The 26,076-nt window shown below is 36.9% G+C and overlaps 1 protein-coding gene across 5 annotated transcripts in view; it reads right to left on the reverse strand.

The window, feature by feature from the left end:
* SPIDR (scaffold protein involved in DNA repair) overlaps positions 1–26,076 on the reverse strand; it is a 566,075-nt gene that overhangs the window by 343,149 nt on the left and 196,850 nt on the right. For all 5 annotated transcript variants that reach the window (XM_019716801.3, XM_088799435.1, XM_019716799.3 and 2 more), the window contains one exon: positions 1,485–1,698. In XM_019716801.3, coding sequence (XP_019572360.3) covers positions 1,485–1,698 — 214 coding nt within the window. The remainder of the gene's footprint in view (positions 1–1,484; positions 1,699–26,076) is intronic.

The following is a 26,076-nucleotide window of genomic DNA, read 5'->3' on the forward strand; positions in this document are numbered from 1 at the left end:
TTGTAAATAAGAAAAATGAACTAATAGGAAGAGGACGACATACGGTCAAGATGAATTAAAAACCTTTTTTTAATATGATAGAAAAATAATGCATGAATGTAGGATAATGGGAAATTTTGGAAAAAAAATTAATGCTGTTGTATTCTTGAGTAAGCTACACAGAATACAGCATTATTCACAATATCTTCAAACTGAAGACACCTAATTATCTATCAATAGAACAACAGATGAATTAATTGCATAAATGAATACAATGAGATACTATATAGCAATGAAAATGAACAAACTGCTACCGTGTTTCCTGGAAAATAAGACCTAGCCAGACAATCAGCTCTAATGCATCTTTTGGAGCAAAAATTAACATAAGACCCGGTCTTATTTTACTATAATATAAGACCGAGTATAATATAAAATTTAATATAATATAATATAATATAATATAATATAATATAATATAATATAATATAATATAATACAATATAATGTAATAATACCTGGTCTTGTATTAATTTTTGCTCCAAAAGCGCATTAGAGTTGATTGTCCAGCTAGGTCTTATTTTCTTGGGAAACAGGGTAAATGCAAGAAAACTGATGAATCTCACAGCATAATATTAAGTGAAAGTAGTCAGGTGAAAGAGAATGAGTACTGTATGATGACTATATGATTCTATTTGTATAAAATTCTCAAACATCTGAAGGAGTCTACAGTATCAGAAGTCAGGATCATGGTCACCTGGGGCAGGAGGGAGAGGGAGGAAATAAGAGGGGCATAGGGTGGTCCCAGGTACAAACTGCATTCTATTTCTTGGACTGGATAGGAATTACTTACTCACTTTGTAATTATTCATTGAAATGTATATTTATGCTCTATGTATGATCCTATGTCTTATAATGTTCAATAAAAATGTGTTAAAAATTAAATAAAATACATGAAATTAAATTAAAAATAAAGTAAGTTATCCTTGATATCCTCAGCCTGTCAATGGAAGAACGTAAGTAGACACTCATGATCACTGGCTACAGACACAATAAGAAGATCCCTCCTCTGGGAGGGAAGTTTAACTTAAAGAATTATAAGTCAACCTCAAACCTAAGAACTTAACAGATGAAAGAAACTTTTAAAACCTGCCAATAAAGTCAATAGTTAGCTTTTAAAACAAGGCCACTGAAACTTTCCCTCAAAAGTAAGAAGATTTTCTTCTTTTTGTGGTAAAAATTAGTGTCCTATGCAGAAGACAGCAAACATGGTATCCCAAAAATAATTTTTATAATCCATTAATGATCATTTATGGTCCTTAAGATCAAATCTTACAAACAAGCCATCAGAGGCAAATCAGTGCTTCTGTTACATAAAATCTATGTTAAATCCTGGCTTCCTTCCTTGGCATTTCTCTATAATAAAATGCAAAAAATGTTTGTGATAAAAATGTCTTTTGAGACAAACTCACTGTTGGTCACTTTTAGAATCAGTGCTTTGTACTCACCAGGGAGGGTAGATATGGATGACGTCTTGAGGTTGTCCCCTGAGGTAGTGTGCAGTTTCCTTGGTGAAGAGAACCTTTAGGCCAGTCCCAGGGCCCTTATTTGGAGAAGGGCTGTCAGCCTGTGGTCCCGCTAACTGCTCACACATGGCAATCTGCATGGTGCACTCTTCATGCACCTCTAAAATTTTCACAATTAATATACCAGATCTTCTACCTAGAAGGTAAAGAAAAGAACAAAAGAAAAAAGAGTCTAAAAGACATATGGTTCAAAGTGTCACGAACAAAAGAATCACGTTCAGATAGCTTTCCTCACCTGGAGAAAATGTCGGTACACTTTGCAGAGTAAATACAGATTATAACAAGCTCCCTGTAACATCTTTTTTTTAAAACCAAAATAGGCTGCATGTTACATTTAATATATTTTAAGCAACATAAAATATAATCTTCTATCATAAAGAAATAGTCTTGCGCATATGGAAAACTCAGACCTACCATTTCATATAACATGATTTTACTGCCAAACTTGAAATTTTTGATAACCACAACAAAGGGAGTATAGCCACCTGTTGATCCTTCTTCTTTCTTATATGCCCCCTTTACCTCATTACCTGTTTTGATTCTCTACTTTGAAATGATGCAGTGTGACTAACTGGTTGGCTGCAACTGTTCTAATGATCATAAAGGTTAAAAATTGAGGATTTATGTGTAATGCTGGATGTTAGGGCTCTAGATTTAAATGGGTAGAATTCAATCTGGAAGTACTGGCTCTCTTATCCAGTTGACCAAGTTACATAGCACTTGAACACCTCAGTTTTCTCATGCCACCTGGTGGAATTAACATTTCTAAGAATTAAATCAGATAAATGAAGTTGACAGTGAGCATAGCCTCTAACCCAGAAATACTAGATAAGTACCCAGAAATTCTTGCCACATGCACCAGGAGACCTAAACAAGGAAGCCTATCTCAGTATTGTTTGTAAGAGCAGAAAACTGGACCCAGCACAAATCAGTTAGGAGGGTGGATAAACTGTGGTGTATTCATACAGCTGAACACTATACAGAAGTTGTTAACATGAGTGAACCAGGTCTGTATGTATCAGTATGGAGAAATATCAAAAAAAATAAAAAAAGAGGGGATACACAATATATAGAGAGTATGACACTTATAGTGTTATTTTTAAAACACAGTAACCCATAAAATATTGTTATAAATACATACATAATAAAAGTATATACCGGGGGTGCCAAAAACATGTATACTCATTTTAAGTGATGTTAACACTTTGGCCAACGTTGCTCAAGCAATAGTTCGCCATAATCAGGAGTGTCTGGATGCTGATGGTAACCACTTTGAGCACCTCTTGTAACTGCAGAAGTCACATGTGACTTGTATTTATCTTTTGTTATCAGTACATATTAATAGTTTTCCTTTCTTAAAATGTGTATACATTTGTTTTTGGTACCCTCTGTATATACTAGCAGGATATATAGAAAACTCACAACCGCTGTACCTAAGGAGAGAGAAAGGAGTGTGACTCGGGAAGGGAACTCAAGGGGATTTTCAACTTATCCATCATATTTTTTTCTGTTATATAAAGTATGTGAATTAAAATAGACAAAAGATTAAAATTTGTTATTAAAGCAAGGCGGTGAGTACACTTATAATTTTCTATTACTGGTTTTTAATTTAAAATCGAATTAAATAAGATTACAAATGTTGTGTCTAGCATAGCGCTTTGCAATAATAGACAACTAATATGAGTTTCTTTACCACTTTAGCGAACTGGTTAAACAGTGAATAATGAAAATTAATATTTAAATAGTGTTAAGGTTTTAGTTACAGTTTAATTTTGTTTCCATTTCTTTCTTCCTTTCATTCTCTTCTGTCATTTTCCACTCAATTTTTCCATCCTAATTTTCTATCCCTTCCTATCTCTAAGTGCCAATAGCACGCATACACATATTAATAAGAAAGGCTACAACACCTCCCCAGAGCACTATCTTGAACAACCATATGTATCTATCTTTCCTAAGGTATGTATCTACCTTTCTACATTTCTTAAAGCAAGGAAGGAAACAGAATGGGGGAAGGATATGAACAAGCACGATGTCAAGCTACTCACGATGGGGGAAGGAGATGGGGGCGTAAAAGCAAGTATTAAAGAAAGGCACTGACTAGAAAGTGAACACTGAGTCTGCTCTGCCACAACAGGTGTTTGTTTAATAAAAAGTAGCTCATATTCAATTGATGAATAGAAAAAGAAGGCAGGACAACATGGAGGTCACTTTGGTGCACACACCATTTATCCTGGGCAAGGCAGCCAGAGCAGTGGTGAAAAATTAGAGTCTTTAGCAACAAAGGGAAAAGCCCTACATTTAGGGGCTGCACTAGCCACGGGAGCATTTTTGGACATATTTTAAGAATTTTTAAAACTTGTACCTGTACTCAGGGCTCACTCTCAACAATGTGTAGCAGGCTTGCCAGCTCACCCATCAACCACTGACAGCAGCTACTGTCCAGAGCTACAGAGCCACCTGTGCTCACTAGCACCTGCTGTCTTGCTCAAGGGCAAGTGGGCCAGCTGAGCATATGCTCTTGGTTCTGTGTGGCTATAACACTTGCTGTGGCAGCCGTCGGCCATGCTTAGCTGCCTGCCTAAGTAGCACAAGTTCTCTCTTCAGATACTAATTATCGCCTTGTGCAGCTCTGATTAAACATGTTTTCAGTGGTCTGCCCCAATCCTACAATTCCCATAGGTCCTGACAGATTTTATAAAGAAACATATAGAATATTACAGCAGAAAAACCTATATTACTAAGATGAATCATAGTGCTAGTGACCACAGTTTCTCTGAAGATTTTTATGATAAATCCTGACAATACTCCAATAACTATAAATTATGCTGAAGAGTAACAGCACCAAGTAACTTTCAGAATAAACACTGTTTATGATATTGACTATAACTGCAGCCCTGGTATACACTGCAGCGTGCGTGTGACTAAACGGGTTGGGAAGGAATGATGAGTGGCACTATCTTGACCTCCCCACAGCGGTGAGAACAACACTATGCCTCTCTGCGAAGCACTTTAAAATGTCCCCTAAAGAACCTCTGACACAGCTTTAGGGAGAAACCAGTGGCCTGCCTTCCTTGAAAAAAATAAGGCAGTGTAATTTCCCATTTGAGGAAGAAAAAAGCATGGGGCAACCTAAGACAAATTAGTATTTGAGGTAAGCTTTCAATCTCAACACAAGAAATACTGGTTTTACAAATGAAGAAGACTATTTCGCAATTAGGTGCATGGTACAAATAAGGTCATTTATATACCAGCAGAGCAACATTTTCCGTTAATGCTGTAAGACAGCCAAAATATCACCTCATCCAGGAAGTGTTTCCAGAACCAGCTAGAAGCAACTATTCCTTCCCTTTGAAATCCTCAAATACCTTATCTATACTTATGTTTCTTATAACAGTATCCTCATTTTTAAATAGAGGTAGTATTAGCCATCCTCAAGAACACTGCAAATATCAAGAGAGAGAACATAGAAAGCTCATAGTGCAGGGCCTGGTCCATCACACATATAATAAATGGCACTGTCACCATACCATGGTCACTGTTATTATTAACTTTTCAAGGCATTTTCAAGTCTATTGTCATACTTGATCCACAATAACCCTATGAAATAGGTAAGAAGATATTAACCTCCCTTTTTGACAGGTAAGAAAACTGAAACAGTTAGTTGCTTCAAGACGTTTTTAAGGTCTGAAAGAATTACTGGAAGGTCTAATCCTAGAAACTGAGTATCCTTTCAGTTGAGAACCAAAATGTTTTTGGGTAAATGCCAGTTAAAGATAGGAAATCGTGAATGATGCTTTTTTTCTTATTTTATTATGCTAAAATATAGGATTTGTTTAAAATGTAAAGAAAGCACATCAGGTTGAAAAATTAACTCCAGTGAGGATCTTGCTGTCGCTAGCTGGACATGATGAGGATTTCAACACTGGTTACTACACTGAAAAAAAAAGAGGATAACTTGCCATAGTACTAAACACTAAAGAGAAAGTGCTGCAAAGATCAAATGGAGAACACAAATATCAATATGTAACACTAAAAACTTTAAATGATTAAGACACAGGAATAGAAATATTCATACAGAAAATATACCACAAGATCTAGTAATTTCTATCCATACATCTACCTAGCACATGAAACAGTTCTCAGTTAAGAACGGAAAATATTTAACTTAAAGGCTAACATTTACTGAATGAATGTATAAATGAGTGATTTATTTTATCAGCTAACTGCTCTTTAAAGTCTTTGGTTTTAAATGACCAAGAGGCCACAAAAGAATTGAATAAATAATATAAGAATAAAACATATTTGTGACTACTGGGTTAAATGACTTATTTAAAATATACAAGTATCTAAAGTCCATTTATATGCATGTCAACTCAAATCCTCCTCAATGGGTTATATTGATGAATTAATATATATTATGAGGATAACTTTCATGAATACTTATACAAGAAATACAATACAAGAAACTAACAAAAACTATACAAGAAAGTACCAAATGAAGCAGTGATAGTATTGTGGGGAAAGATACTGAAACCATCCTTCTTTCTATAGAGGAGAGAAACATCTGTAAGTTTTTCTAACAGAAAACTTTTCATAGTGTAATTGTTGCACTAACTTTAAGTTGCTCCCTTTAATCATCAAAACATTGTCCACATAGTAACTTGTATTTCCTCCCTATATTACTACTCTGTCTCTCTTTATCTTCACAGATATCCTAACAAGCTAATCCATTGTCTTGCTTTAAAATGTATGTCCTACTATCTCTGAAACTGGTACTATTTTCTCTCATTCAGGACGAATCATCAATAAGTACCCACCATTCCTTTTTTTCCTCAGTCCTCATGTACATGCAAGCAGAGAGGCACAGACACATACACACAGATGGGGAGAAAGGTGGCTAGACAGCACAGAAAGGGTCAAGGATAGACATCAGGTGATTTTTAAGTTCATCAGTTTCGCATGCAAATAGGATTTTACTCCTTTTAAAAATGTATTTTATAGACTTTTATCCCCAAAATAATACACACATCCAATACCAAATAGTCTAATTTGGGGTGCTTCTGTTAGTTACGTGTGAAATTTTAAATATCTTTAACCAACTCTATGTTCTATTCTATTAATTTCTGATAGTTATCTAGGAACTCCTAACTTTGTAAAATGAAAAAGAGCTTATGCAGCTGTCTACATTCTCCTCTCGCATATGCAACACAATTTTAATTCCACATAATTCCTTTTTCACTGTCAAGGTTAACGTTCACAGTATGTCCTACAACCTACGTCAAATCTCTGTTCTGGCCATAGTCTGACTCTAAGAGTTAAAAATAATTAACAAGTTTATATTTGCAGTTACATAAACAGAATCCAATGCATGACTAGTCCTAGGAATACTTTTGAATGAGACTACCTAGCCTCAAGGCCAAATGATTTGACTGTAATAATTCTTATTTATGCTCAACTGGGCCCTCCAAATGCCAAAATAAAATAGGATTGTACTCTGGTGGCCTCAACATTCCCATTAGAAGTCTTAGCTTGCCCCAAAAGTTCATTCCATCTTTTTATAGAAGAGTCCAGTCTTGTTCTGGTTAGCACTAAATGCAGTCTGCCTTAATTCTCTGCCTGGGTGGCAGAGAATAGGAGATCAGATCAGAACAGTCAAGCAGGGCGAAATCAGTCTTATAACTGTGTGGACTTAGGGTATTTCCTCTGAGTGTGATGAGAAGCCAATGGAGAAGGTGTATGACTTGCTTTGTTCAGAACAGACTGAAGACACAGGAAAGAAGGAGACCAGGTAGAAAACTACTATAGCCATCCAGAACAGATAATGGTAGCCTGGACCTGGGAAGTGGACATACAGGTGGTGAGAAATGTTGGAAACTAGATATACTTTGAAGATAGAGCCAGTAGTACTTGTTGATGGACTGGAAGTAGAACATGACAGAAAGTAGTCAAGAATGACTCCGATATTTTTGACCTGCCCAAGCAGAATCCAGTTAATATTTACTGAGACAGGGAAGATTTCTAGATGAGCTTCCTCTCTCTCTGCCACCTGCCCCCCGACCCAGGGTGTGTGTGTGTGTGTGTGTGTGTGTGTATGTGTGTGTGTAGGGGGGCTGGTGGCGGGGAAAAATACTGGTATCAAAATATCAGTTTTAGTTATATTAAGATGCTTCGTAGTTATTGTAATAGCCTGGACCTAACTTACCTCTCTAGTCTAATACCTCACCATTTTGACTTACTGTTCATAAAACCTACCAGAGTTCTCTTCTTAAGCGTAAATTTAATGATAGCCACCCTGTACCTGAACCCTTCAATGGCCATCCACTGTATAAAATCCAAACTACTCTGCACTGTATAGAAATGCCTTTGTTACCTATTACTCCTTAGCGTTCTAGCCTCAAATTCCATAGCTCTACTCAAGTATCTTTAAATTATTTCTAACATGAGGGGAAAAATAGACCATACTTTAAGAAAGAGTTTCATCACCATCTCCCTGGTGAACTCTCTGAACACAATTCTCCTTTTCCATCTAAAATAATTACTCTCCTTTACAAGGTGTGATAACAAAACTACGGTGAATGTTTAAATACAAAAAAAGTTTATTACAGTGAAAGACACATTGCCATTAAAACCGTTCAAAATAGTCCCCCTCATTTCGAACATACTCACCCCATCATTCTTGCCACTTTCTGAAGCAGTTCTGGAAGTCCTTTTTCGTGAGTGTCTTAGTTGTACTGTCATGGCTGCCTCGATGTCCTTAATCATTTTGACTTTGGGGAACAGTCAGAAGTAGCACAGTACCAGATCCAGTGAATAAAGTGGATGAGGACACACCATAATGTTTTTATTAATGTTTTTATTTGACAGAAATTGCCATGCCAGAAGCGATGTGTGACATGGAGCCTTTCCGTTGTGATAAAAAAAAAAATACAGTGAATGCTGCTGCTGAGTGCCATACAACAGAAAGACAAGGATCTTTAAGACAGGAAGCAGCGTGTTGAAACTTAGTAACAGTGTGTGACAAGTTTCAACTTGTTCAGTGCAATCGGTCAGGTGTGAGCTACGGTTGAGAGAAAGTGTATTTTACAGTGTGCCGTAAATTATCCTCCATCATGACAACGCTTCGTGTCACACATCGCTTCTGCTGTATGGCAATTTCTGTCAAATAAAAACATTATGGTGTGTCCTCCTCCACCTTATTCACCAGATCTGGCACCATGTGACTTCTGGATCTTCCCCAAAGTCAAAATGATTCAGGGCATCGAGGCAGCCATGACAGCACAACTATAGACACTCACGAAAGAGGACTTTCAGAACTGCTTCAGAAAAGTGGCAAGAATGATGGAACAAGCGTGTTTAAAGAGAGGGGGAGTATTTTGAGGGCGATTAATTGCAGTGTCTTTTACTGCAATAAATTTTTTGAATTTAAACATTCACCATGTTGTCTGATTATACCTTGAATATCATCACTGTACCTTTTACTTACCAAATTTTAACACGTAGAATTAATAATTTTGTCTATTAAACCATGAACTCTGCTGTACTTGGATAGGTAACTATAAATATGTATGAGCTGAATGAACCCTAATATAAATTGATACAAAGAACTTTGGGGACTATTTTTCTAGTTTTCATTTCATTGCCAAACCAAGGTGGTTTTGACCTACCTCCCTTTGCCTCAACTGGACTTGATATGTACCCAGAGAATGCAAATTAAATGTGATTTAAGTGAGGCTCCAAAAGAAAATAAATAAACAATACTTGTTCTGCAGGGGTGGCCTTACTGTTCTATAGAGGGTGAATGGGCAATTTAGAAGATCTCATTTTTTAAGAACTCCAAGTAGGGAAACAGAATACAAAACTTCCAAAATAAAATCCAAATGATGTTTTATCTATTTGCTGTATTGTACCACTGGTTTTTTTTCATTAACATACACTGAAAGGCGAATTGTATTTATTTGTATGTAATTATACTGTCTTTTCTCTCAAGAGGTTACAATTATGCCTAACTTTACCAATGATTACCAAAAACCTTGCAATATTATGCTCCTGTAAGTATTCAGTAAGTTAAACTCTTATTAATTGCATTATTGCATTATTATTGATAAATCAAAATTTTAATTTCTGAGTAAATGTTTTAAACATTCATCCGATTCATTTCAGATAGTTTCACAATAAAACTCATAAAGCAATAACCAGAGTTCTAAATTTTAATACCAAAAAGAAAATTCTGAAGAATCTACATCTTTACCCAGTAAAGAGCACAATTACTTTTTGTTTAAAATTCATGCTCTCCCATAAAATTTTAAGTCATCTGGCAATGATGAACAAACACATTTCTTGACCACAACTGCTTAGTGAACTGTAAACAATTGTGCTTTCACTTCTTGATTCCACATTTTTTTCTTTCCTTTCACCCAGTTTAAAATATTCTTTGCCAAAAGCCACAATAATTCTAAGAATGAAACAGAAATCTGAAACCCAACCCTTAAAAATAAAAAAAGACTAGACAATACTGACCAGGCAACTGGCATGTTCATCACAGTCCATAGCAATGAGAACAATCATAAATTAGCACAGAACAACAGTTACATTGGATCACAATGTCACAGTGCTACTACCAAGCATGTCACTATGACTTGTTCTGCAGGGGTGGCCTTACTGTTCTATAGAGGGTAAATGAGAATTTAGAAGATCTCATTTTTTAAGAACTCCAAATAAGGAAAAAGAATACAAAGGAGCCAAAAAGGCAAAGTTTATATAAAACCAGAAAAGAGGGGGTACTCTGGACTAAATGTTCATGTCCTTCCAAAATTCATGTGTTCAAACTCTAACCCCCAGTGTAACTGTATTTGGAGATAGGTGTGGGGAGCCATGGTTGCAGTTAACTTTAAAGCCTTAACAGAATGGCTCGGTTTATACTTAACCTATTTCCTCCCACTGAAGCAATTGTCTCTGCCTGCATCTGGAGAGTGCTTGCATGCTGCTCAGGAATGTGGTGGGAGTGGCCAGTTCCCAGAACAGAAGGCTGATGCCTATCAGGGCTATTGATAAGATAATTACATTTGGGAGTTTCAGTAAATTTTGTGTCTCCTGTGTTAAAGTTAAAGATTCACTGTTAACTAGGTAATGCATTTTTGTACTTGTTAAACTGCACGTCCACAGAAGGTATAAATTCTGGGGACAAAATAAACTCAGGGTCTCCAGGAACACTGGGGTCCGCGATCGCCATCATCAAAGTGTGAGTGCCTTCTTTCATTCCCACTCCCCTTGTCAGGAACCGTTCGACTCGTGGCGGCTGGCCCGCTACAGATAGGGTCTCTAAAAAAGTAATTAAGGCTGAATGAGATCATAAGGGTGGGGCCCTGATTTGATAGAATTAGTGTCTTTATAAGAGACACCAGAGAGTCTTCTCTATCTGCTGAGCATAGAGGAGAGGCCATGTGAGCACACAGCCAGATGACTGCTGCCTACAAGCCAAAAGGAGAGCTTTCACTAGAAACTATAATCACAGTAGCACCCTCATCTTAGAATTCCAGCTTCTAGAAATGGGAGAAAATAAACTTGTTTAAGCCACCCAGTCTATGGTATTTTGTTATTGCAGCTTGAGCTAAGACAGATGTTGGTATCTTAAAGTGGCGTGCTATTATAACAAATACATAAAAATATGGAAGCAGCTTTGAAACTGGGTAATGGGTACAGGATGGAGTTTTAAGGTGCGTTCCAGAAATATGGGAGTTAGGGTAATTCTGGTGAGGTATCAAATTGAAATGAAGAACAGGTTATTGAAAACTGGTGGAAACGCAATTGCTATGGACTGAATGTTTGTGTCCCCTCAAATTCAAATGTTGTCTTAATCGCTAAGGTGATGGTATATGGAGGTGGGCTTTTGGGAGGTAATTATGTCATGAGGGTGGAACCCTTGTGAATGCGATTAGTATTCTTATAAGAAGAGACACAAGAGAGATTATCTCTCTTCTCCATGTGAGGATATAGTTGAGAAGGCAGCTGTCTACAAATCAGAAAACTGTCTCATTGGTAACTGAATCTACTGGCCCATGAATTTGGACTTCCCAGCCTCCAGAACCATGAGAAATAAACACCTGTTGTTTAAGCCTCTCAGTCTACGATATTTTGTTATAGCAGCCCAAACTAACAGCAATTTTTCTTATGAGGTGTTAAAGAACTTAGCTGAATTGTGTTCTATGTTTTGTAGACAATAGAACTTGTGAGCCATGAGACTAGATATTCAGCAAAGATTTCCAAGCAAAATGTTAAAGGTACAGCCTGGGTCCTCCTAACTTCTTATAGTAAAATATGAGAGGAGAGAGATGAATTGAAAGAAGGGAGCAGAACGTCAAGATTTGGAAAATTCTCAGCCTATCCATATTGTAAAAAAATGAGAAAGCATGCTGGGAAGAGAACACTAAGGGTATAGCTAGACTATCACTCGATAAAAGAGATTATAGGATTACATAAGCAGAAACACTGCCAGTTTGAATTGAAGGAGTCTGAGGTCAGAGGAAATGAAGGAAGGTTGTTGGACTTCTTACATCCCACAGGACAGGGTAATAAAGCTCTTCTGTGAATGTGCATCATCCTTCAATAAAGAGAAGAATGACCCAAAGGCAATTCAGAGATCATCAGGGCTGCCACTCTCACCACAGGCCCAGGGGGCACGACTGAATATTTCTCCTGGGTTTTAAAGGGTGGGGCCACCTCATTGTTTAGGTGGTCCAGATGCTCCTTCCCTGCCTAGGGGGTGGCTCGCAGAGGGCCACAAGGGTAAGAGGTCCAACAGAGCCGTTATGGGGTGACTGAAGGGCAGAGAATTGAACCCAAGAGGAATTTTCTTCAGCCTTAAAATCCAATGGAATTTGCCTCAGTAGTCTGGACTTGCTTGGGACTTATCACCCCTTTTTTCTGCCTATTTTTTCTTTTTGTAATGTCTATTCTATTATCTGTCCCAGCATTGTAGTTGGAAGCAAATAACTTGTCTGGTTTCAGAGGCTCACAGCTGTTGAGGAATTCTGCCACAGGATGAATTGTACCTAGAGTTTCACTGGTATCTGAATGATGATACTGAGGTAAAACTTGGACTTTTGTCTTTAGGGTTGATGCTGAAGTGAGTTAAGACTGTGGGGATTGGTGGGATGGAATGAATGTAGTTTGAATGTGAGAAGGACTTAAATTTTGGACAAGGGGTGGAATGTTATGGATTGAATGTTTGTGTCCCAAAAAATTCATATGTTGAAGCCCTAACCCTTAGTTTAGCTGTATTTAGAAACTGGGCTTCTACAGAAGGAACCAAGGTTAAATGAGATCATAAGGATGGTGCCCCTGATTCAAAGATAGGATTAATGTCCTTATAAGAATAAACATCAGAGATCTCTCCTTCCTTATGCACACAAATAGGTCATGTGAGCACACAGCCAAACGGCAGCGGCCTACAACCCAGGAAGAGTCCTCACCAGAATTGGATCATGCTGGCACCCTAATCTAAGAATTCCAGTTTCTAGAGCTGTGAGAAATAAATGGCTGCTGTTCATGGCACTTAGTCTGTGGTGCTTTGTTATCGCAGCCCAGGCTGACTGAGACAGGGGGCTACTACAGGTCAAACTTTCCAAAGTGTGATAGATATATAGATCTAGCTAGTGTGCATACTGACCCCTTCTACTCTGAAGGAAGGTCTTCTTTATCGAAAAATTTCCTCATTTAAAACCTTACTTCATAGCACTGTAGGTAAGGTAATATTTTGGGCTCGAAAAATAGGATTAAAATGGTGGCCAAAAATCACACTGAAAACAACTTTTGAAAGGTCATATGGCTAAAGAGAAATTACAGAACTAGGTATTTAAATATGTCTATTTTTATAAATGTAACATCAACTGAAAAATAAATAAATATGGTGAGAAAAATTTCAGGAACCCAATTATAAAATAAAAAATTACTAATTGTGGATGGTTAGTACAGTCCTCTCTAGAGTTTACAATCTCACACCCACCCTTCTCTAAACAATCATGAAGAAGGCCAGAATTGCAATGTGCCTCTGTATAGAACAGCAGGCCCACCGAAAGGCCAAAACACTGTAAACCTGTGTGGCAAAAAGAGCTAAAAATATACTTACTGGTGTTCTAACAGAATCCAGGGTTCCCTACTGCCATGCAATTCTTGATACTTCAATGTCAACCCTTAACCCCTTTCCTTTGTAATAACAACTACTAATATAGTCTAACGAAAACTTCTAACTCATCAGTTAAGTCACTTTAAATTGGGTCCAAATAGGCAAAATCTACAATTAGCCAGAGCAACGTATGTCAGACTTGCTAAACAAAAGTGGATACTTTAGTCTTGGTTATCTCCTTCCAACAACATTGTAATAAACACTAATAGGGAAGAGGGAAAAGGATACGAGAAACAAGGTTAAGGATTAAAATGAGATGATGTCATAAACGTGCCTCTCTTGAAAGTCATGCAGTGAATGATCAGGGAATGCCAATCATGGAAAAAAAGGTTCAGTAAAACACAGGGACTAAGAAGCAAAAAATGCTCTGCGAATGATTTTACAATCAACAATATACAAGGCAAGGTAATACATCAACACAGAATTTTAAAAGTAGAAAAGCTTAACAAAGTCCACTTTTCTCAGTAAAGAAACTGAAGCACAGATCAAGTGACCAGATAAGCCTTTAGCTCCAACAGAATTGAGACCAGAACAGATTATTTCCTAATTAGGACTATTTTTGCACTCTAGTGTCATGAAATATTTTTAAATTCACCACTGACATTCACTTATTTACTTCATAAATACTTCCTGAGATACCAGGCACTGCTCAGGGTTGCTGGGTAAGCCCTATACATCTTTGCACTTATTATTTACTTATATTTTGTGTAATTACAACAAGATACTGGAAGAATAATTATAGACAAAGAGAGAAAACTGCATTAGGCCTAGTGGTCAAACTTTGTATTATGAAATTCCACAGGAAGGAGGTATTTAGTGTTGTGCACATTTAGTAAGGTGGCATAGAAAGGTGGCAGTGGGAAATGGGCTGTATGATAGGCTGGGAGCACGACCAAAAATGTCACACTGGATAGTTTAAAAGTGATGAACATTTATTCCAAGGACAAGAGTCAGTCAACGGAAATTTTTTTTTAAGTAAAAAATGGTATTATCAGATTTGCCTCTCGGGATGAGGAAAGGTCAGTGGCAGGGAAACCACATGGAGACTGATATAACAATTTAGACACGTAAGAGTATGGGCCTGAAGTAGTAGCAGAAGGGATAAATAAAGAGATCTTGCTTGAGAGACAGTTTTGAAGTAGAATCATCAGAATCGAAGGAACAGATGAATTGAAAAAATATTCAAGAAAGTGCAATTAATGGACCAAGGAAGGCAAATGCCAGGGCATGCTGAGTATGAGGGGCCTGTAGGATGCTTGGGTGCAGGTGTGGCTGGCAATGCCAGCAGGACACAGTTACCAGACTGCCCGGCAGTCCTAGGGGAGGCAACATGGAGAGCCCCAATCACCCAGGAAGCGCACAGAGAACAAGAAGAGAGCAAAGACAAAAGCCTGAGGAACACCTATTGAAGCTGTACACAAGGAGGAAACAGCAAAGAATCAAAAGGAAATGAACATGGGAGGAGGTAAACCAAGAGGGTGCACTGTCCTTGAAAAAAGGGCAGCCAGCTGTGTGAGTGCTGCATGAAGACAGAAATTAGGAATGATGATTTCTGTACACTGGTGGAAATGACGCCGCATCAAACTGGGATGGAAGGGGGGGAGGTGAGAGTAGATCTCAGACTATTCTTTTAAATCACTATAACAACACAAAAGCAGTTTCCATTTTTTTCCACTTTACAAGCTATTCTATTAATGCAGGAACTTGTTTATTCTGTTTGCAAGCTGAAAAGTTTCCTATTTTGTAACAGAAAAATTTACCACTGCATCTGTTGAGAAAGACAAGTCATACTGTATGATAAGCAGCAACACATTCCTGGATGACCTTCTTAGATCAATAAGATTTGTGCTGCATAGGCTATCAGAGCAGGGTCAACTCACTGTCCCTTGTAGATCTCTCCTGAAAGATGAGGAAAAGATTGGACTTGTACTTTCAAACAGGTTCTTCCAGGCCATAGAATCCCAAATGGAAAACCTATAACTTTTTTGAAAATAAAAGTGAGCTGAACAAGTTTAGAAAACGAGACTGATGGAAAGGTTGTTAGGCAGAAGGAGGCATGAGCAACAGGAGGGGTGGGTGATAATATAACAAGTGCTTTGCACTGCTCAGATCTACTCTCCACGGACCACCCAGGTCCTCCAACCCCTGGGGACTAATATTGTGGTTAGAACATCCTGAAAAAAGGGAAGTAAAATCCATCTAGAATTATATTGTTTTTGATGCCTGCGCAGAATATTAAAGCTTACCCTTGGTTTAACCTTTGCCTCATTATAATATAGTTACAATAAAATAGCATTGCACTTTTAACTCCTCCCCCAGCCCTGCCCCCACCTCAACCCCACTGTGGGTTCTTCTGTGTACCTTATGGGTAAGGGCATACGCACAATGGAATGGGTTATATAAGCTACACATGAAAATCAACTGACCCAAGTCTGCACGTCACATGCAGAGCTGGTCCAGAGCCAACAATACAAAGCTCAAGCCCCAAACCCTTCAGGGCCATTGTCTCTCTTGACTTGGCCTGTTCTTCCCTTAGAAGGTATCCTAATAAACTTTCCTTAATCTATACTTTCATATTTGCTTGTTGTCATGCAGCAGCTTAACATCTGTCCCCTCGTGCCTATCCCTAAAGAAAGGAGAGTCTGTGAGACGGATCCTTTCAGGGACTTTGCTTCACCTTTGTGTTACACTTCATGTCTCTCTGTTTGGCCCCCAAAAGATGGTTGGTCAGCCAATGACAGGTAAGATTCCTCATGGGAGGAACAACCCAAGCCAGGTGGAACCGTGTGGGGACCACCAGGAGAACTCACGGGGTCGAGAGAGGTGGGCACAGCCCCCACCTTCCCCCGGCTAAGGAGAGCGTCCGCCTCTGTGGCTATATTCCTTCCCACAACCTGCTTGGGAAGTGAGCCAATGATATGATAACATCAGTTTTCCTTCCATTCTTAACAATAAGTTTTAGCATAAAGGATTTGTTCCTGGGGAGGCACACATCATAATTGTTAAGACATCACGGGACTTTTGATTCCGACTGTTTGTAGGCAAGGGTGATTGATTTGAACCAGTTTTCTGGTATGATGTATGATCATGACTCACAGACCGTGGAGAAAACAATGCTACTTCTTTGTGTGTTCATTAATAACAGCCAGAAGGCGGCCCGATTCGGGGCTCTCAGTCCTTTGAGGCTGGGAGACCCTTGGCCCCGTTTCATAACTTTCTTGATTTCTGTTTCTTTCTTAACCCTTCGTCGCTCCTTCTTGTTCTCTCAGTGCCCGTGTTGTGCTGGTCGCGACATTTGCTGAACTGTAATTCTTTACTGCATTGGCAAAAGGACCAAACCGCTACTCCAGTAACAAGCTTAAGATGACATACACAAGATTTCACAGCATGACAAATGCCAGTGTGATACTGAAATAGGCTAAGGACAAAAATGACAATTGGTTGAACAAGCCAAAGAAAATGTTTCCTTGTCAATATCAATACTTTCCTAAAGGTTAAAAACACGGTTTTTAATATATAGATTTTTTTTTGGTCATTAATGAGGTCCTAATTTAACACTATGAATGAATTTTTACTTATCAAGCTGCATATGGAATTCAACAGGAAACATATTTTACCCACTATACAATTCACTCAGAATGGGCTACTTTTGTAGTCTTACTTTGGGATCATTTACAATGGAAAACAAATAAAAATTCTTTTAAATCTCAGGCCTATGTGAAAACAATCTTAAAACTGTAGTAGAGCTATTTTTCTTTTCATATAAGAAGAAATGGAGAAAGCATAAATTAAATAAATCTACTGGGAACCTGAAAGCATCATTTAATTCTGATATATTACCAAGCCTCATTTCATAGATTTTTAGGTAGAAAACTTCACAAGAAATAATTTATTTATAGGAATGAAGGTAAAAAAGATGTGGCAGAAGCAGCTAAGATGTGACAGATACGTTATCCAGAATCGAGTTTGGTATTATGTATCCCTTCCTCTGTCTCGGGCCCATCATTATTTTCAATCAAATTAAGAAATGACTTGATGTTAAGAAACTCAAACATGAACTCTTTACTCTTCTGTTAACTTCCACTTAAAATGATCATTATAAATTACAGGCACTTGGGACATGAAACCACAGCTCCAACAGCAGACAAAGTAACATCATAGTTTGCTTCCTGACTTGAATAACTCAGCTAAGAGTATTCATGTGAATTTTCCTCACCCGTGACTACAAAGAACCATATTAAATACCACCGCGGCACTGGAATGTGGCTATGGATATAAAAGGAAGGAAAAAATAAAGCTTAAACACTGTAATTGGCTTTCTGGTTTTATTGGCCAGAGGGAAGCTGGAGATAATCCAGAGACAGCTCCCTTAACCCCAGAGGAACGAGGAAGTTAAGAAAAAGAACTGCAGCAACACTTCTTCAGCCATATCAGAGCTACCCTACACAGACCAGGTCACAAGCAGTGTCCCTTCAATTGAAACAAAGGGAGTAAATAAGGCTAACCAAGGAGTTAAAAACATTTTTTAAATGATTTTTAAAGACTTTGAACTATAACACCAACAAACCTTCAATCCACGTCATTCTTATTTGTAAATCTAAATAACAATACATTTTTTAAAAACTTGTCATTATACCAAAACTCCCCTGTCCCAAAAGAAACTAAAGAATTTAAAAGGCACAAAACAGTGTCAAACATCAGCCAAATTAAATAAACAGCTCACCACACATCTCTCTTTCCTAGCTTTAAATACACATCATTATGAGACTTAGATTAATCATATGTATTTTCTAACAATTATTTTTCAAATAAATTAAGGGATCTTACTTTCCCAAACAACTTGCTTTGGTAGAAATAATCAGTCTAACACTTTCTACCTCAAGTTACCCTTTAATTATAAGAAAATAGTGAATCAAGGAAATTAGATAAAGCTTTAAGATGCATACTTATCTACAGAGAATTCTTGGCTCTTCTTTCTGCTCACACCAATGTTTCTATATAGAAAATGCTGGCCCTGACATTCCTTCTTCTTCTCTCAACCACTCAAATGATGAGTCTGGAACATGAACCCATTTCAGGGGCTCCCCAGCCTCAAAGGAGCCCCTTAAAAGTGGTGAGAAAGAGGCAGGTGCCAGATTTCTGGCTGACTGTTCACAACAAGGTTGAGGGGGCCCCATTGCAATGGGTGCCATGGCCACTTCCCCTAAAGTGAGCCAAAGAGACACTATGGCAGTGTTCTCACAGTCTCAGCTACCCTTTCCATCAGGAGCACAGACACACTCATGTAAGGTTCACACAGGTAATAAGAAGAGCTTCAGGAAGAGTGCCTAATAGGAACCTGTGGTGGTATAGGAGATTACAAAACCAAGTCTCTGAGTGTGTCCACAGCTAATCATGCTTAATGATGAAGAACAACTATTTTCTGCATTTTGAAAAACTGCCTCACTGGAAAAACCAGTCTCATTATTGAAATTTTCACTTCCTGACATAAACGTATACATTTTAGTACTTCATAAGTAAAATTCAGGGTGGAACACTTCAGTTTCCTCCCCCCACCCTGTTTTTTTTTTTTTGATAACAAAACCTTTCTCTAACAGTTTCCTTTTTTTTTTCTTAATTAGAGTTGACATTCAATATTATTTTATATTACTTTCAGGTGTACAGCATAGTGGCTTGACATTTATATAATTTATGAAGTGATCCCACAATAAGTCTAGTACCCACACGGCACCAAACATAGTTATCACCATATTATTGACTGTGTTCTTACGTTGACAAAAGAAATAAGAGACACAGTAAAACAAATGAAAATGAAACACAAATTAAAATATTATGGCCACCTACTATGAAAAAATAAAAAGAGATATGGTGCCAATTTTCTGTATTTGTCTAGTGAGTAAAAAAACACAAACCTTAATAGAAAACCATCTATTTCTATTATTTGCAGTAGTGGTTATAGGGGTACTTGCTTTACAAATACTTGTCAAGTTGCATACCTATGTTTTCTGTACCTTCTTCATGATTTATTTTGAAACAAAACAGTCATTTAAGAAAAACAAATGTTAACACAGTAAAGACACTGCAAATTAAAATTCTGTACACCTTAAATTTACATAGTGCTGTATTTTAATTATACCTCAAGCTGGAAAAATACAGAAGGAAAGAAAATATGGGCTATTCAAAAATCTCACTTAAACAAAATATAACTTTTCTTGTAAAAATTAATAAATACCTAAAACTCCACTGTTGCATAATTCTTTAGCCTTCTTCCTTTGATATTCTGGCCTGGAAACCAGACAGGTGCTGTAGGTATCCACTGTAAATCTGAAGCTCCCCTCCACAGCCTGTTCAGCATAGCACCCATCCCAACCCCTCACAGATCCTTCATTGTGCCAACCTGTGCCTATATTCTTTCTTTGCTTGTCGTCTATCTAAGGTGCTATAATACAAGTTGCATGAGTGCCAAGGACCAGATCTTGCTTATTCAGGGTGAATAGTGCATGGTACGTAGGAAGCCCTCAATAAGCACTTGTTGAATAAATAAATGAACAACTTGTCCAGCTCTTTATCTGTGGACCCTTTCCTGCCACCATCCCATCTCCACCACCAGATTCTAAGCACCAGTAAAATAGCAGAATGGGAAAAGAACATTTATTTCATGTAACTAGAATTTGAACAGAAATATGGGCACACAAAAATAATATCCTCTGCCTAAGTGATGTACGTGACAATTCTACACACACACACACACACACACACACACACACACACAAAACATATTCAACAATACAATTTAAAGGACACTTCAGGGGAATCAGAGTTTGCCAACCCAAAAGATGTCTTTTGAGATATTATTTTAAGCTGGTTATTTGCAAGATTCAGAGAAAACCTTTGACCTTCTCCCCAACTGCGTAGAAGAATTTTGAAAGAGGACATGCTCCAGGAAGGGAGCTATTATCATAAATAACTATAGTTTAATATGAACCAGTGTGTGATAGAAAAAGAGAGGAACCCAGTAAGGCCCTTTGGATCAAAATCTTCTCTGTGTCCCACTGTTAAAGATAAACCAGCAAACATTTATTTATCAAATACTTGCTTTTCTATCTCCATATGAATTGCCTTCCTGCCCTTTAAGTCCCAAACCACATAATCCCCTTTTCCTTAGCTCAAGATGGCATATAAGCCAAAACTGCCCAATGTGTCTTTGAGTCTCATTTCTTATGGAACCCCCATATATACATAATTAATTTAGTCATTTTCTCCTGTTAATCTGTCTCATGTTAATTTGATTATTAATCTAGCCAGAAAAATTTAAGAGCATAAGTAAATTTGATTTTCCTACCCCAACAGAGTCAAAGTTTTTTAACTAGCTAATTGAAGTAACAACAAACATTCTAAAAGCCTTTTGTTTAACAAGAATAGGCAGTAATAAACTTCATATTTAAAAGAGTAGAGGCCCTATCTCCCACACCAAACCACTGTTCTACATTTAACAAATAATCCCTGACTCTACTGAGTAGACAACAGAGCATCTGGATATTTTTATGATCTAGAAGGACAGCACAACTCTCCAGGGTCAATGTGAGGAGTGAGCAACAGGAAGACCTGTTTGTGCTAATACCTCCTCAAGTGCCTGGCAGGGAGGAGCAGTCAGTGAGCACCATCCGTCATGTGCATTATCAGCATCAATATGAACTCCATTGTCCTACTTATTTTATCATCTCTGAAAAACTTTCAGGTCTGGCATCCAAAAACTGAAGGAAAAAGAATAAATAGAAGATTACCACCCTCCCCCTCCCAAATTTAGAGACTATTCTCCAGAGGAGAAAAACACAACAACAAAAATACCCCCAAAAAAACAACAAAAACTTTGAAGAGGACATGTGTAATAAAATGTGACATTGGAAAAATAACGAAGGCAGTGAATATAATTCTTCAAAAATCACTGTGGGGAAAATGAAAAATAACACACAAAGAGTAGGAAATTAAAATTATAAAACAGAAAAAAGAGAAAATAAAAACTCTTGAAATCTGAACTTATTTTAATCAGATGCACTAATAGCTAGTGTATGGTTAAGTAACCTAATAAAGTCTGACAGTTGGATAGCTTTGTGTGAATTTATTTTAAGGAGACTCAGCAACTGATCTAGGTGAACCTATGTGACCTGCCTACCAACTAGATGGGGAGAGACACATACTAGGAGCCAGCTAGTGGTGTTAAATGAAAAGCAAAGTTTCCAAGGTGGCAGTATCAAGATGCTGTTGAGCAGTGCTGGAAAAGGCACTGACAGAAGTTATAGTATTTTGTGGCCTACACTTTACAAAGTTTCAGCTGATGATGACCCAGTGGCAAAAAGGTGAATAAAATAAAAATCCTAACACAAAAGCTATTAAGTGCTAATACCAATAGGAATAACTAAGTTCATTCTTTGCTCTTATTATACTAATCTAAATTCAAGACAGCATATTTATTACTTTTGAACACATACACACGCATATACACGCACAGAAAACCTACAGTATTTCTACCTTCACAGGCATAGCAAAGGATGTTCTGAAGTGAGGACACACACAAACATACACACATACTCACTGACCACTCTCAATATATCTGATAACAGCAAGTTGAGGGGAAAAAATAATTCAGAGAGAATTCTGCTTTGGACAACAGTAAATGCTACTGCACTTTATTAATTTTGCTTGTGTCTTCATTTTCCCCCCTACAATCTTCTATATTATGTTTAGAGGGAAATTTAGGAACAAAAATCTCATAAAAAATAATTTATCTGAAGTGCATCATTTTTTTTGGCTTTACTTTTTTTTCTCTTTAATCTCTTCCTGAACAATACAAGAAGTTCACTGTGTTTTTTTCCTCTCAGAATATCTGTAACTATTTTAAGTTTTAGAAATTTAGATATCAAACGTATTGTAAAAATATATTTTGTACTATTACTAGACAGAAGTCTAATAAGGGAATTGGTGTACAGCCTTCACTACACTCACATTTACAGAACTCAGTCACATCACAGGCTCATGCTCTCAGTGCCTGTGTGAATCTGCCACCCAAACAATCTACCTAGAATTAGATGGGCTATGATCACAGGCCACTGAGGCAGACGGTCTGATGTAAATGTGGGTCCACCATCCACTAGACAGGCACACAGGACCACACCTATCCACATTTTCTTTGCCTCTAAAATAGAACCTAACTGAAATGGCTGCTGTGAGGATAAAACAAGTTAATAAGCACGTGAAACGTTTTAAATATTATTAAATAACTACTGGTCAATACCATCCAGGTAAATGACAAAGCAGTGTTGAAATACTGTTTCCCCTCAAAAACAAAGAATAAAGTAGTTCCTGAAGAGAAATCTAGGAAATATTTTTTTCTCGCCTCTACAATCATCCATTCTCTATTCAACAGTCACATTTTAAAATACATATTTCTAAGGCATCACATGGGAAATAAAATCTAATCATAGCCTTCAGGTGCCTGGTCTCTGCCTCCCTCTCTCTCTGTCATCTAACATATGCTTATACTTGTATACTGGCCTTTATGTACAACACATATGCTTATCTCTGTTCTTTAAACGGCCAAGTTCAATCTCTCCTTATTGTATCACAAACAAACAGCCAAGAAAATAGGAATATTTTAAATTTTATTCACGTTGGAAGAACCTTGAGATACATGTCTTTTAAACTAAAATGTACTAGAAGGTACAAACAAGGAAAACAAAATGTATTATTAAATGGTACAAGTGGGAGTTATGAAACAGTCCAGAAAAGTAAGCTATTCATCAGGAAGGAAAAGAAAAATTTAAATCCACAAATCAAAGGTGTTAAAAAAAAACTTTTTTAAGCCAGAAAGAATACTAGAGATATTCACTGCAATATTTCATATTAATATGCAATGTCTTACTAGACATGCACTTACCATTAACACCTGGCAACTGCACCCTTGATCGATTATACCAGAAAAATAAAAAACCTCTGTTTACTCAAAAACATGTACACAAATGTTCATAGCACCATTATTTGTAATAGCCAAGCGATCCAAATATCCTTCAATGGATGAGCAATTAAACAAACTGTGGTACAGCAATATCATGGAATACTACTCACAAATAAGAGGAAGCTAACTATTGATACATACAATGCTGGATGAATCTTAAAGAAATTATGCCAAGTGAAAAAAGCCAATCCCAAAAAGTTACATACCATATTCCATTTACATAACATTTTTGAGATCACAAAACTAGGGAAAAGATGAACAGATTAGTGGTCGGAAAGTATTAGAGAGGAGGGTGGAAAAGAAGTAGCAATGGCTATAAAAAGTATGACAGATCCTTGTGGAGATGGAACTTTTCTGTATCCAGCCTGTGGTGACGGGCACATGAATCTACATAAGGAGTAAAATTACATAAACAAACTACACACACATACATGAGTGCATGGGTGAATTGTATCCAGGATCAATATCCTGTTTGTGCTATCAACTATAGTTAGGAAAGATGTCATCATTGGGAGAAACTAGGTGTATGGCACAAGGTATCACTCTACTATTTCTTACAATTGCATTAGTTACATGTGAATCTACAGTTATCTCAAATTAAAATTATTTTTAAAAGGTAGAAAGATATGTTGGAGACATTCATTCAAACATTTCAAGTTAATAACTAGGCACCACATCCCTCTCAACTTATGGAGTAATTAAATAATATCCTTCAAATAGAAGAAATGTGAAAGAAAGGCCCCAAAGCTAAAAAGTAACAATATAAGGATTACATTTATAAAACATACTTTCCTATATATAAAGGAGATTAATAAAGATAGACTCAGTGAGATATGCTATACTTAATATTGAGAACAAAAAGCAAGACACAGTTCATAAAATTACTACTAAGTTCTAGATTTCTCACTAAACCTATTAGAAGAAAAGGAAAGCCAAGCTTGATGTCTTCACTTGTTCAGTCAAAATTAACCTAAAATGAATAATCCACTTGAGTGTATAAAAAATAAAATGGGATTCTGATTGTGGTATCATGTAAACCGAAAGGTACAACCAAACCATAAGGGAAAAGAGAAGATGCTGCCTTTGGTTGCTTTTCAACTACCAGATCTGGTAGTAATGAAACTGACCTCAAAATAATTCAGTGCTTCTTTATTTTCACCATCTACTCAATGATGACTTTGTGTAAGGGCTTGCAATAATCACATTTATTGATAGTACAAACTCTTAAGGCAAGGCACTATTACACTCATTCTGGATAGGGAAATTGAGAATGTTCGAGAGTTTAAATTAATAATATAGATATTTTAATAAATCCATCATAAATTTCAGCTGGGGGGAGAGGAGTAACTTCTATTTAAGATTTTCTTTTACTTTCTCAATTACTACAAATTATACAGACATGAGAAAATATAATCTTATATTCAAAGAGAAAACATTCTTCTGTCAGGGCACAAAGTAAACAAAACACTAAATAGTGCAATTTTCTTCCTAATATGTTTATAATAAGTTATATCAAAAGTAAATTAAAAAAATAACACGACTTATTACCTATACCAAAGGAAGGACCTAATAGACCAGAAAAATAAATTCATCTAACTGAAAAAAACCACAAACATGTAGAGGCTAAACAACATACTACTCTTAGTTCTTCAATCAATAAATGAAGAAATCAAGGAAAAGTTTTTTAAATATACACTGAGACAAATAAAAATAGAAACACAACAATCCAAAGTCTTTGGGACACAGCAACAGCAGTTCTAGGAGGGATATTTATAGTGATTAAAGGCCTAACTCAAGAAATAAGAAAAATCTCAAATAAACAATCTAAATGTACACCTAAAGGAACTACTAAAAGAAGAACAATGCCCAAAGTGAGTACCGTGTTTCCCCGAAAATAAGACCTAACAAGAATATAAGCCCTAGCATGATTTTTCAGGATGGTATCCCCTGAACATACGCCCTAATGCATCTTTTGGAGCAAAAATTAATGTAAGACCTGGTCTTATTTTCAGGGAAACACAGTAGAAGGGAAATATTAGAGATCAGAGCAGAAACAAATAAAATACTTAAAAACAAAAAATACACTAGAAAAGATCAACAAAATTAACGGCTGGTTCTTTGAAAAGATAAACAAAATAGATACACCTTTCATCAGATTCATGAAGAAAGAGAGAGAGCCCAAATATATAAAATCAGAAATGAAAAAGAAGTGACAAGCGAGACCACAGAAATACAAAGGATTTTAAGAGAATACTATGAATAATTATATGCCGATTTATTGGACTTCCTAAGAGAATAAATTCCTAGAAACATAACATTCC

The sequence above is a fragment of the Rhinolophus sinicus genome, chromosome 7 (genome assembly GCF_057876585.1).
Source record: "Rhinolophus sinicus isolate RSI-liver-muscle chromosome 7, RSI-T2T, whole genome shotgun sequence".
In the NCBI taxonomy this organism is placed as follows: Eukaryota; Metazoa; Chordata; class Mammalia; order Chiroptera; family Rhinolophidae; genus Rhinolophus; species Rhinolophus sinicus.